Source organism: Mytilus trossulus, chromosome 10 (assembly GCF_036588685.1).
Source record: "Mytilus trossulus isolate FHL-02 chromosome 10, PNRI_Mtr1.1.1.hap1, whole genome shotgun sequence".
Taxonomy (NCBI): Eukaryota; Metazoa; Mollusca; class Bivalvia; order Mytilida; family Mytilidae; genus Mytilus; species Mytilus trossulus.
The window spans coordinates 77,387,096-77,401,609 of NC_086382.1; the positions used below are offsets into that span (position 1 = coordinate 77,387,096).

Below are 14,514 nucleotides of genomic sequence, written 5' to 3' on the forward strand. Positions count from 1 at the left end.
ACAGGACTTGGAGTGGCACAGATTTGTAGATTAGAGGACCTCAATACTTACACTTGGTGTACAGGGTATTGATGTCTGCTGCACAGCACTTGGAGTGGCTCAAACTTGTAGATTAGAGGACTTAAATACTTACACTTGGTGTACATGGTATTGATGTCTGCTGCACAGGACTTGGAGTGACACAGACTTGTAGACTAGAGGACCTTAATACTTACACTTGGTGTACAGGGTATAAATGTCTGCTGCACAGCACTTGGAGTTGCACAGACTTGTAGATTAGAGGACCTTAATACTTACACTTGGTGTAGAGGGTATTGATGTCTTCTGCACAGCACTTGGAGTGGCACAGACTTGTAGATTAGAGGACCTTAATACTTACACTTGGTGTACAGGGTATTGATGTCTGCTGCACAGCACTTGGAGTGGCTCAAACTTGTAGATTAGAGGACTTAAATACTTACACTTGGTGTACAGGGTATTGATGTCTGCTGCACAGCACTTGGAGTGGCTCAGACTTGTAGATTAGAGGACCTTAATACTTACACTTGGTGTACAGGGTATTGATGTCTGCTGCACAGCACTTGGAGTGGCACAGACTTGTAGATTAGAGGACTTAAATACTTACACTTGGTGTACAGGGTATTGATGTCTGCTGCACAGCACTTGGAGTGGCTCAGACTTGTAGATTAGAGGACCTTAATACTTACACTTGGTGTACAGGGTATTGATGTCTGCTGCACAGCACTTGGAGTGGCACAGACTTGTAGACTAGAGGACCTTAATACTTACACTTGGTGTACAGGGTATTGATGTCTGCAGCACAGCACTTGGAGTGGCACAGACTTGAAGATTAGGGGACCTTAATACTTACACTTGGTGTACAGGGTATTGATGTCTGCTGCACGGCACTTGGAGTGGCACAGACTTGTAGACTAGAGGACCTTAATACTTACACTTGGTGTACAGGGTATTGATGTCTTCTGCACAGCACTTGGAGTGGCACAGACTTGTAGATTAGAGGACCTTAATACTTACACTTGGTGTACAGGGTATTGATGTCTGCTGCACAGCACTTGGAGTGGCACAGACTTGTAGATTAGAGGACCTTAATACTTACACTTGGTGTACAGGGTATTGATGTCTGCTGCACAGCACTTGGAGTGGCACAGACTTGTAGATTAGAGGACCTTAATCCTTACACTTGGTGTACAGGGTATTGATGTCTGCTGCACAGCACTTGGAGTGGCACAGACTTGTAGACTAGAGGACCTTAATACTTACACTTGGTGTACAGGGTATTGATGTCTGCTGCACAGCACTTGGAGTGGCTCAGACTTGTAGACTAGAGGACCTTAATACTTACACTTGGTGTACAGGGTATAAATGTCTGCTGCACAGCACTTGGAGTGGCACAGACTTGTAGATTAGAGGAACTTAATACTTACACTTGGTGTACAGGTTATTGATGTCTGCTGCACAGCACTTGGAGTGGCACAGACTTGTAGATTAGAGGACTTTTAAAATACTTACACTTGGTGTAAAGGGTATTAGTGTCTGCTGCACAGCACTTGGAGTGGCTCTAACTTGTAGATAAGAGGACCTTAATACTTACACTTGGTGTACAGGGTATTGATGTCTGCTGCACGGCACTTGGAGTGGCACAGACTTGTAGATAAGAGGACCTTAATACTTACACTTGGTGTACAGGGTATTGATGTCTGCTGCACGGCACTTGGAGTGGCACAGACTTGTAGATTAGAGGACTTTAATACTTACACTTGGTGTACATGGTATTGATGTCTGCTGCACAGCACTTGGAGTGGCTCAAACTTGTAGATTAGAGGACCTCAATACTTACACTTGGTGTACAGGGTATTGATGTCTGCTGCACAGCACTTGGAGTGGCACAGACTTGTAGATTAGAGGACTTTTATACTTACACTTGGTGTACATGGTATTGATGTCTGCTGCACGGCACTTGGAGTGGCTCAAACTTGTAGATAAGAGGACCTTAATACTTACACTTGGTGTACAGGGTATTAGAGGACCTTAATACTTACACTTGGTGTACAGGGTATTGATGTCTGCTGCACAGCACTTGGAGTGGCACAGACTTGTAGATTAGAGGACTTAAATACTTACACTTGGTGTACATGGTATTGATGTCTGCTGCACAGCACTTGGAGTGGCTCAAACTTGTAGATTAGAGGACCTTAATACTTACACTTGGTGTACAGGGTATTGATGTCTGCTGCACAGCACTTGGAGTGGCATAGACTTGTAGATTAGAGGACCTTAATACTTACACTTGGTGTACAGGGTATTGATGTCTGCTGCACAGCACTTGGAGTGGCACAGACTTGTAGATTAGAGGACTTTAATACTTACACTTGGTGTACAGGGTATTGATGTCTGCTGCACAGCACTTGGAGTGGCTCAAACTTGTAGATTAGAGGACCTTAATACTTACACTTGGTGTACAGGGTATTGATGTCTGCTGCAGGACACATTCACACATGTATAGGCACAGACTTGTAGATTAGAGGACTTTTATACTTACACTTGGTGTACATGGCATTGATGTCTGCTGCACAGCACTTGGAGTGGCACAGACTTGTAGATTAGAGGACCTCAATACTTACACTTGGTGTACAGGGTATTGATGTCTTCTGCACAGCACTTGGAGTGGCTCAAACTTGTAGATTAGAGGACCTCAATACTTACACTTGGTGTACAGGGTATTGATGTCTGCTGCACAGCACTTGGAGTGGCACAGACTTGTAGATTAGAGGACCTTAATACTTACACTTGGTGTACAGGGTATTGATGTCTGCTGCACAGCACTTGGAGTGGCTCAAACTTGTAGATTAGAGGACCTCAATACTTACACTTGGTGTACAGGGTATTGATGTCTGCTGCACAGCACTTGGAGTGGCAGGACACATGTATTGGCACAGACTTGTAGATTAGAGGACTTTTATACTTACACTTGGTGTACATGGTATTGATGTCTGCTGCACAGCACTTGGAGTGGCACAGACTTGTAGATTAGAGGACCTCAATACTTACACTTGGTGTACAGGGTATTGATGTCTGCTGCACAGCACTTGGAGTGGCTCAGACTTGTAGACTAGAGGACCTTAATACTTACACTTGGTGTACAGGGTATTGATGTCTGCTGCACAGCACTTGGAGTGGCTCAAACTTGTAGATTAGAGGACCTTAATACTTACACTTGGTGTACAGGGTATTGATGTCTGCTGCACAGCACTTGGAGTGGCTCAAACTTGTAGATAAGAGGACCTTAATACTTACACTTGGTGTACAGGGTATTGATGTCTGCTGCACAGCACTTGGAGTGGCACAGACTTGTAGATTAGAGGACCTTAATACTTACACTTTGTGTACAGGGTATTGATGTCTGCTGCACAGCACTTGGAGCGGCTCAAACTTGTAGATTAGAGGACCTCAATACTTACACTTGGTGTACAGGGTATTGATGTCTGCTGCACAGCACTTGGAGTGGCATAGACTTGTAGATTAGAGGACCTTAATACTTACACTTGGTGTACAGGGTATTGATGTCTGCTGCACAGCACTTGGAGTGGCACAGACTTGTAGATTAGAGGACTTTAATACTTACACTTGGTGTACAGGGTATTGATGTCTGCTGCACAGCACTTGGAGTGGCTCAAACTTGTAGATTAGAGGACCTTAATACTTACACTTGGTGTACAGGGTATTGATGTCTGCTGCAGGACACATTCACACATGTATAGGCACAGACTTGTAGATTAGAGGACTTTTATACTTACACTTGGTGTACATGGCATTGATGTCTGCTGCACAGCACTTGGAGTGGCACAGACTTGTAGATTAGAGGACCTCAATACTTACACTTGGTGTACAGGGTATTGATGTCTTCTGCACAGCACTTGGAGTGGCTCAAACTTGTAGATTAGAGGACCTCAATACTTACACTTGGTGTACAGGGTATTGATGTCTGCTGCACAGCACTTGGAGTGGCACAGACTTGTAGATTAGAGGACCTTAATACTTACACTTGGTGTACAGGGTATTGATGTCTGCTGCACGGCACTTGGAGTGAAACAGACTTGTAGATTAGAGGACCTTAATACTTACACTTGGTGTACAGGGTATTGATGTCTGCTGCACAGCACTTGGAGTGGCACAGACTTGTAGATTAGAGGACCTCAATACTTACACTTGGTGTACAGGGTATTGATGTCTTCTGCACAGCACTTGGAGTGGCTCAAACTTGTAGATTAGAGGACCTCAATACTTACACTTGGTGTACAGGGTATTGATGTCTGCTGCACAGCACTTGGAGTGGCACAGACTTGTAGATTAGAGGACCTTAATACTTACACTTGGTGTACAGGGTATTGATGTCTGCTGCACGGCACTTGGAGTGGCACAGACTTGTAGATTAGAGGACCTTAATACTTACACTTGGTGTACAGGGTATTGATGTCTGCTGCACAGCACTTGGAGTGGCTCAAACTTGTAGATTAGAGGACCTCAATACTTACACTTGGTGTACAGGGTATTGATGTCTGCTGCACAGCACTTGGAGTGGCAGGACACATGTATTGGCACAGACTTGTAGATTAGAGGACTTTTATACTTACACTTGGTGTACATGGTATTGATGTCTGCTGCACAGCACTTGGAGTGGCACAGACTTGTAGATTAGAGGACCTCAATACTTACACTTGGTGTACAGGGTATTGATGTCTGCTGCACAGCACTTGGAGTGGCTCAGACTTGTAGACTAGAGGACCTTAATACTTACACTTGGTGTACAGGGTATTGATGTCTGCTGCACAGCACTTGGAGTGGCACAGACTTGTAGATAAGAGGACCTTAATACTTACACTTGGTGTACAGGGTATTGATGTCTGCTGCACAGCACTTGGAGTGGCTCAAACTTGTAGATTAGAGGACCTTAATACTTACACTTGGTGTACAGGGTATTGATGTCTGCTGCACAGCACTTGGAGTGGCTCAAACTTGTAGATAAGAGGACCTTAATACTTACACTTGGTGTACAGGGTATTGATGTCTGCTGCACAGCACTTGGAGTGGCACAGACTTGTAGATTAGAGGACCTCAATACTTACACTTGGTGTACAAGGTATTGATGTCTGCTGCACAGCACTTGGAGCGGCTCAAACTTGTAGATTAGAGGACCTCAATACTTACACTTGGTGTACAAGGTATTGATGTCTGCTGCACAGCACTTGGAGCGGCTCAAACTTGTAGATTAGAGGACCTCAATACTTACACTTGGTGTACAAGGTATTGATGTCTGCTGCACAGCACTTGGAGCGGCTCAAACTTGTAGATTAGAGGACCTTAATACTTACACTTGGTGTACAGGGTATTGATGTCTGCTGCACAGCACTTGGAGTGGCTCAAACTTGTAGATAAGAGGACCTTAATACTTACACTTGGTGTACAGGGTATTGATGTCTGCTGCACAGCACTTGGAGTGGCACAGACTTGTAGATTAGAGGACCTTAATACTTACACTTTGTGTACAGGGTATTGATGTCTGCTGCACAGCACTTGGAGCGGCTCAAACTTGTAGATTAGAGGACCTCAATACTTACACTTGGTGTACAAGGTATTGATGTCTGCTGCACAGCACTTGGAGTGGCTCAAACTTGTAGATTAGAGGACCTTAATACTTACACTTGGTGTACAGGGTATTGATGTCTGCTGCACAGCACTTGGAGTGGCTCAAACTTGTAGATAAGAGGACCTTAATACTTACACTTGGTGTACAGGGTATTGATGTCTGCTGCACAGCACTTGGAGTGGCACAGACTTGTAGATTAGAGGACCTTAATACTTACACTTTGTGTACAGGGTATTGATGTCTGCTGCACAGCACTTGGAGCGGCTCAAACTTGTAGATTAGAGGACCTCAATACTTACACTTGGTGTACAGGGTATTGATGTCTGCTGCACAGCACTTGGAGTGAAACAGACTTGTAGATAAGAGGACCTTAATACTTACACTTGGTGTACAGGGTATTGATGTCTGCTGCACAGCACTTGGAGTGGCACAGACTTGTAGATTAGAGGACCTCAATACTTACACTTGGTGTACAGGGTATTGATGTCTGCTGCACAGCACTTGGAGTGGCTCAGACTTGTAGACTAGAGGACCTTAATACTTACACTTGGTGTACAGGGTATTGATGTCTGCTGCACAGCACTTGGAGTGGCTCAGACTTGTAGACTAGAGGACCTTAATACTTACACTTGGTGTACAGGGTATTGATGTCTGCTGCACAGCACTTGGAGTGGCTCAAACTTGTAGATTAGAGGACCTTAATACTTACACTTGGTGTACATGGTATTGATGTCTGCTGCACAGGACTTGGAGTGGCACAGATTTGTAGATTAGAGGACCTCAATACTTACACTTGGTGTACAGGGTATTGATGTCTGCTGCAGGACACATGTATAGGCACAGACTTGTAGATTAGAGGACCTCAATACTTACACTTGGTGTACAGGGTATTGATGTCTGCTGCACAGCACTTGGAGTGGCACAGACTTGTAGATTAGAGGACTTTAATACTTACACTTGGTGTACAGGGTATTGATGTCTGCTGCATGGCACTTGGAGTGGCACAGACTTGTAGACTAGAGGACCTTAATACTTACACTTGGTGTACAGGGTATTGATGTCTGCTGCACGGCACTTGGAGTGGCTCAAACTTGTAGATTAGAGGACCTTAATACTTACACTTGGTGTACAGGGTATTGATGTCTGCTGCACTGCACTTGGAGTGGCACAAACTGGTACATTAGACAGCCTATCAGACCTGAAAAATGCGTGTATAAACTTGGACTGTGTTTAGATAATTCAATTAGATATGTACTCATGTAAAAAAAAAAGACTGATTTAACTAGTTTAAATTAGAGAGTCAAAACATACATCTGAAGTTATTACCATTTTATTCTTGCTAAGCTTTGTACGGTTAAAATAAATCTGGATGAGTATGGTTATGTGATTAAATAAGTAAGATAAACTTGTCAGTGGTTTCAGAGAAGATTTTTGTACAATTCTACCAGTTAACAGTGCAGACCTTGGTCTATGATATGCAACAGTTAAAAAATAAAAATTATTTTTTTATGCTTTTTCTCCAGTTTTAAATATTTATGCATGTCGTGGAAAATACTTTAATGATGTATCATATCAGTACTTACATAACATTTTTACTAGGTGTAGGTTCAATAGATCTATTACATGTAGGTGTAGGTAATTCAGGAACTCTTCTGTTAGGATGGAGGTTGGCTGACACCTGGATTGGTGTAACCACTTTAAGAGCACCCCTGTTGGGTGTAGGATTGGAGGACACTTGGTTTGGAGTGACCACTCTAGGAGCACCTCCACTGGTTGTAGGATTGCCTGATTCTTGGTTTGGTGAAACCACTATAGGACCACCTTTGCTGAGTGTAGGAAAGTCTGACATTTGGTTTGGTGTAACAACTCTAGAGGCACCTCTGCTGGGTGTTGGATTGGCACAAACTTGGTTAGATGACACCAAATTAGATTTAGTGTTAGGTAACACTTGACTTTTCATAATCTGTGGTCGTCCATTTGGTTGTAACAATGAAACATTATCAGACTTTGTGGGTTCCTTCAATGATTTGTCAGACTGAAAGCATGATACATCTTTTATTGATTCTTCCATAACTACATCTGATTGGATGTTGTATAGATTACAGGTCAGACGATTGTTTTGTTTGACTGACTGAATACCTATACCATTAGACTTATTATCTGACAAGTCACAAGTTTGTCTATCTTTCATTGACTCAATTCCAGATATATCACATGATGGTGTGTCTTTATGTTTTCCTAACAGATTATTTGTGTGGTTCTTGGATTGCTTTCCTGACAAGTCACAAGTCTGTCGTTGAGAAAGAATTCCTGACAAGTCACATTGTTGCTGTTGGGGATGAATTCCAGACATGTCTAAAATCTGTTTTTGAGGATGAATTCCTGACAAGTCAAATGCTTGTTTTTGAGGATGAATTCCTGACAAGTCAAACGCTTGTTTCTGAGGATAAATTCCTGACAAGTCAAATGCTTGTTTTTGAGGATGAATTCCTGACAAGTCAAATTCTTGTTTTCCAGAATGAAAAAGGTTATTTTCAAACTGGTTGCCTGTTTCCAGTGGAATAGTTGTCTCCATCATGGACTGGTAACCACTACTTTGAGCAGTGGTCATTGAAACAAAGGTTGCTGAAATAAATAAGTGTACTAGTTGAAATTTCTAGGCTGATGTACTGATTATGATTTATTCTATATTAAGTCGTTAAGATACACGTTTAATACAAGCATATTAACTTTAATAACTTAACATTGATCAATGAACCATGAAAATAAGGTCAAGATCAGATAAAACCTGCCAGATAGACATATTCACATAACAATCAATATTTACACCTAATATAGTTGACCTTTTGCTTTTAGTATCTGAGATAGGAACTGGATAAAAAAATCTGAACCTTTTATCGCTGAACCACAAAATAAGGTCAAAGTGAGCTGCATCTTGTCTGAAAGGCATGGATTTCTTGCAGGAATCCTTTATATCAAATATCTTACTACTCATAGCTTGTGGGGAAATTCTTGTTCATAGAAAAGTAAAAAAAAATCATGTTTTTGGTGGATAGTTTTCTCATTGGCATTCATACCACATCTCCTTAATTTTATATTACCTGTAATCTAGTATGGTATTTTGCTTACAACTAGCCTGAGGCTCTAGTGGGGGTATTTGACTTGCAACTAGCCTGAGGCTCTAGTGGGGGTATTTTGCTTACAACTAGCCTGAGGCTCTAGTGGGGGTATTTGACTTGCAACTAGCCTGAGGCTCTAGTGGGGGTATTATGCTTACAACTAGCCTGAGGCTCTAGTGGGGGTATTTGACTTGCAACTAGCCTGAGGCTCTAGTGGGGGTATTTTACTTACAACTAGCCTGAGGCTTTAGTAGGGGTATTTGACTTACAACTAGCCTGAGGTTCTAGTGGATATTTTACTAACAACTAACCTGAGGCTCTAATGGGGTAATTTATTTGCAGCTAGCCTGAGGCTCTAAAGGGATAATTTACTTACAAATAGCCTGAGGTTCTAATGAGGTAATTAACTAACAACTAGCCTGAGCCTTTAGCAAGGTATTTTACTTACAACTAGATTGAGGCTTTAGCAAGGTATTTTACTTACAACTAGCCTGAGGCTTTAGCAAGGTATTTTACTTACAACTAGCCTGAGCCTTTAGCAAGGTACACACAACATCTTCCTATATATATGAGCCTTTAGCAAGGTATTTGACTAACAACTAGCCTGAGCCTTTAGCAAGGTATTTTACTGACAGCTAGCCTGAGCCTTTAGCAAGGTATTTTACTGACAACTAGCCTGAGGCTTTAGCAAGGAATTTGACTAACAACTAGCCTGAGCCTTTAGCAAGGTATTTTACTTACAACTAGCCTGAGTTTCTTATGAGTTTTTTTACTTACAACTAACCTGAGGTTCTAATGAGGTATTTGACTTACAACTAGCCTGAGCCTTTAGCAAGGTATTTTACTAACAACTAGCTTGAGGCTGTAGCAAGGTATTTTATTTACAACTAGCCTGAGCCTTTAGCAAGGTATTTTACTTACAACTAGCCTGAGCCTTTAGCAAGGTATTTTACTTACAGCTAGCCTGAGGCTTTAGCAAGGTATTTTACTTACAACTAGCCTGAGCCTTTAGCAAGGTATTTGACTAACAACTAGCCTGAGCCTTTAGCAAGGTATTTTACTTACAACTAGCCTGAGCCTTTAGCAAGGTATTTTACTTACAGCTAGCCTGAGCCTTTAGCAAGGTATTTAACTAACAACTAGCCTGAGGCTTTAGCAAGGTATATGAGGCTTCTGCAAGGTATTTTACTTACAACTAGCCTGAGCCTTTAGCAAGATATTTTACTTACAGCTAGCCTGAGGCTTTAGCAAGGTATTTTACTTACAACTAGCCTGAGCCTTTAGCAAGGTATTTGACTAACAACTAGCTTGAGGCTTTAGCAAGGTATTTTACTTACAGCTAGCCTGAGCCTTTAGCAAGGTATTTTACTAACAACTAGCCTGAGGCTTTAGCAAGGTATTTGACTTACAACTAGCCTGATGTTCTAATGAGGTTTTTTACTTACAACTAACCTGAGTTTCTTATGAAATTTTTTACTTACAACTAGCCTGAGTTTCTTATGAGGTTTTTTACTTACAACTAGCCTGAGGTTTTTATGAGGTTTTTTTACTTACAACTAGCCTGAGTTTCTTATGAGGTTTTCATGGTTTTTGACTTACAACTAGCCTGAATTTCTTATGAGGTATTTGACTTACAACTAGCCTGAGGTTCTTATGAGTTATTTGACTTACAACTAGCCTGAGTTTCTTATGAGGTATTTGACTTACAACTAGCCTGAGTTTCTTATGAGGTTTTTTACTTACAACTAGCCTGAGTTTCTTATGAGGTTTTTTACTTACGACTAGCCTGAGGTTCTTATGAAGTTTTTTACTTACAACTTGCCTGAGGTTCTAATGAGGTTTTTGACTTACAACTAGCCTGAGGTTCTAATGAGGTTTTTTTACTTACAACTAGCCTGAGGTTCTTATGAGGTTTTTTACTTACAACTAGCCTGAGGTTCTAGTGGAGTAAAACCAGCCATAGTATCCATATCTTCTACCCCCTCTTCATCCTCTTCTTCCTCAGCTGTTGTTGTGAAGGGTAAATTAAGCTTCCGTACTCTCTGTGGTACACCTATGTCTTTCCTGTGACAGCAATAATAGAATTAAGAGATAACTGTATTGTATCTGAAGATTTGATGACGTCCATTAAGAGTTTTACTGTCACAAATTGTGTTTACCTGGTGACATGTAGCTGAGACAAGTATAAAATAGATGTTGTCTCTTTGACACATTCCCCATTTCCATTCTCAATTCTATTTGCAACAAAAAAAACTACAGACGGACATCTGCAAAGCTTTAACTACATATTATAGCTAACAATTATATTAAGCATGAAAGCTTTCTGTCATATCTTTTTGGAGGAGTTTTTTTTTATTCTCGAAATACATTTATACATGCAAAACAAGTCATAGTCCCATGACTTCTATAACAAGAATGTGTCCACAGTACACGGATGCCCCACTCGCACTATCATTTTCTAGGTTTAGTGTACCGTGTAGGAAAAAATGTCTCTAATTTGGCATTAAAATTAGAATGATCTTATCAAAGGGAACATGTATACTAAGTTTCAAGTTGACTGGACTTCTACTTTATCAAAAACTACCTTGACTAAAAACTTTAAACTGAAATTTGCACTATCATTTTCTATGCTTAGTGAACCGTAAAATTGGGGTCAAAACTCTAATTTGGCATTTAAATTAGAAAGATCATATCATAGGGCACACGTATTCTAAGTATCAAGTTGATTGGACTTCAACTTCATCAAAAAAAAACTACCTTGACCAAAAACTTTAACCTGAAGCGGGACAGATGGACGAAAGAACAGACGGACAGAGGAACGAACAGACGCACAGACCAGAAAACATAATGCCCCTCTACTATCATAGGTGGAGCATAAAAAATGTCTAATAAAAAAGGAGGTACAAAATGAATGGCATACAATCATCATACCAAGTATGAGAGTTTTGTATAAAAAGGTGTAAGAGGAGTTGTGTTCTCAAGATTAACTATACTTAAATAAAAGAATGTGTCCAAAGGACATATAGTGGTAGACCCTACCTTTTCCACTGGAGATTTCTCATTTCTGGTGTACTACTATAGCTTCTCATGGCAGGTCTACAGGAGTTGGCCCGAACTGTTACATATTTCTCTTTATGAGATTCCATCATAACTGGTGCAGTCTCCATTTCATCTGGTCCAATATGTTCTTGTAAATTTCTAAATATAAAAATATATATATATTTTTTTTAAAGGAAAATGTTACAATACATATTAAAGTTAAACAAATAAGAATCTTAAACTAGCAGATATCTGTTTTCCAGAAGTAAGTCAAGGTCATGTATCTGTAACAGAGTATATCTGTTTTCCAGAAGTAAGTCAAGGTCATGTATCTGTGACAGAGTATATCTCTTTTCCAGAAGTAAGTCAAGGTCATGTATCTGTGACAGAGTATATCTGTTTTCCAGAAGTAAGTCAAGGTCATGTATCTGTGACAGAGTATATCTGTTTTCCAGAAGTAAGTCAAGGTCATGTATCTGTGACAGAGTATATCTGTTTTCCAGAAGTAAGTCAAGGTCATGTATCTGTGACAGAGTATATCTGTTTTCCAGAAGTAAGTCAAGGTCATGTATCTGTGACAGAGTATATTTTTACGTATTTCATTTATTAGTATTTTACATTTTATTATATGCCAGATATTAGACTCGATTACTTCACTTTGATTATTTGATCTTTTGGTTTATAGTCTATTATCTTTTCACACTTTAAAATGTATGGAAGTTCTAGTCAGTCATACTTCATTGAGCATAATTGTAATAGTATCTACCTGTCCAACTCATTAGTAAATAAATTGTCACACCTTGTTTACCTTTACGGTCAGTTCTAATTGGTCATTCTGGACACACCTCAGATTTTGGAAAAGAAGTAATGGTGGTTAACTCTTGAAAATTGGAGACATACATATTTAATATATACTTCTTATTGAAACCGTATATAGTGATGAAACTTATATAGAGACATTATATTTAGTGCTCGTGATTACTCACTGAAGTTTCCACACTTTGGAACAACTTTAGTTATAGGAAATTATATTCTTTATATCTGGTAATTAGATTTCATATTATTTGTGGTGTATGAAAGACGTATGCAGTGCATGCTATACAATTCTGCCCGTTTATAGGTAATTTTGCCCATAGACCTTAGATATGATAGGAGTAAGATAGTTGATGTATTAATCTGAGAATATATGATTTGAATCTGTAGTTTGAATGTAGAACGAGAGATTTATGAATGATTTTGAAAGTGACCTTGACCTTTCAGTTATGGATCTATGTCGTCACATTGACAATTGCATTCATATTGTCTTATATGGTTATTCTGTGTAATAGCTTGATTTTATTTGTCTTTAATATGTTGTATTTTATATAAGGGATCACTTTTTTCTAGATCCTAGTATTTACTACTGTGTATTATTTTCAGGACACATAGATTATTATGTCCCTGTAACATACTGGTTGTACTGTAGATGTTAGATTTATAACCTGGTTCCACAGATTGGTAAGGGTCATATTATATTATATTGTATCTACATTTATCATATATTAACTACAAAATACAGCTATTTTGTATATCTAATAAAGGTTCGTTTTTCCAGTCTGTATCACCTACCCTGTATTGCATACCCCGTATCGCATACCCCGTATTGCATGGTAAAACCCGTATTGCATACCTTTTTTTTTTTTTTTTTACAGAAAGTCAGTTTTTTGTTTTTTTTGCTAAAGAAAAAATTTCCTAAAAATAGGTCAATTTTTTGAATGACGTCATTGTTTGGTATGTAACGTCACGAACGTCAAGTTTTCATATTGTATATGACGTCACGAACATCAAGTTTATACAACATATTTTTTGGCACACTAAATGCAACTATAAAAAATACAAAACACTCAAATAAATACAATAATAAACAAAATATTTTCAAAACAACTAATTGTAAGGTAACTCAGGTGCCTCGTATAAATAATTGAGCAGTTATTTTAAGGCTCTGAAACAAGACAAAAGCAGAATTGAAGGTAACCCAGTGCTATGGATCAGAAAACAGGTCTGTTGAAATATATGATAAAGCGTATAGTACATGGCAAAATCCTTATCACATGCCGTATCACCCTCGACCAATATCATCCCTCGGGCCTAAAGGCCCTCGGGCTGATATTGATGTCTCCGGATGATACGACATATGATACGGATTTTGGCATGTATTATTCTCTATAGATATTGCGCATTACAGTAGTGCATATGAACTTGATAGAATACTATAGTGAACTGATAATAACGTTTGGATGTTAAAGGTTTTATGAATGACACTCGTTTATGAAGTACGATACATTCGACTTGTTTATAATGCGCTTGGTTGATTATAATGATATACTATTTGATACGACTTATCAAAAGTATGCATTTGTATTTAGAAAGATATAAATGCGAGTGTATTGCATATTGTGAATGTCACCGCATTCTTTAAGTTTATACACAGTATAGTTTATTGTATATGGAATAGAATATTATATACGATCTTGTAACATTGTTATTACGCCAGTATAATATTTATATGTTTATAGTATAAGACTTTAATAAGACTGTGATATTAATAACTATATGCTATTGTTATTGCAGGGTTATTTATTTCCTATGTTTACTTAATAAAGTGATGTCAAAGAACCCTAGACTTGTCCTTTATGGAATCCCCATAAAACA

General features: G+C 39.4%; 1 protein-coding gene across 2 annotated transcripts in view; it reads right to left on the minus strand.

Moving 5' to 3' along the window:
- The window catches only part of LOC134688596 (dual specificity protein kinase TTK-like), a 49,843-nt gene that overhangs the window by 24,110 nt on the left and 11,219 nt on the right, over positions 1 to 14,514 (minus strand). For both annotated transcript variants that reach the window (XM_063549409.1, XM_063549408.1), the window contains exons 8-11: positions 11,824 to 11,982; positions 10,709 to 10,848; positions 7,249 to 8,290; positions 6,785 to 6,863 (exon numbers count right to left, since the gene is read on the minus strand). In XM_063549409.1, coding sequence (XP_063405479.1) covers positions 6,785 to 6,863; positions 7,249 to 8,290; positions 10,709 to 10,848; positions 11,824 to 11,982 — 1,420 coding nt within the window. The remainder of the gene's footprint in view (positions 1 to 6,784; positions 6,864 to 7,248; positions 8,291 to 10,708; positions 10,849 to 11,823; positions 11,983 to 14,514) is intronic.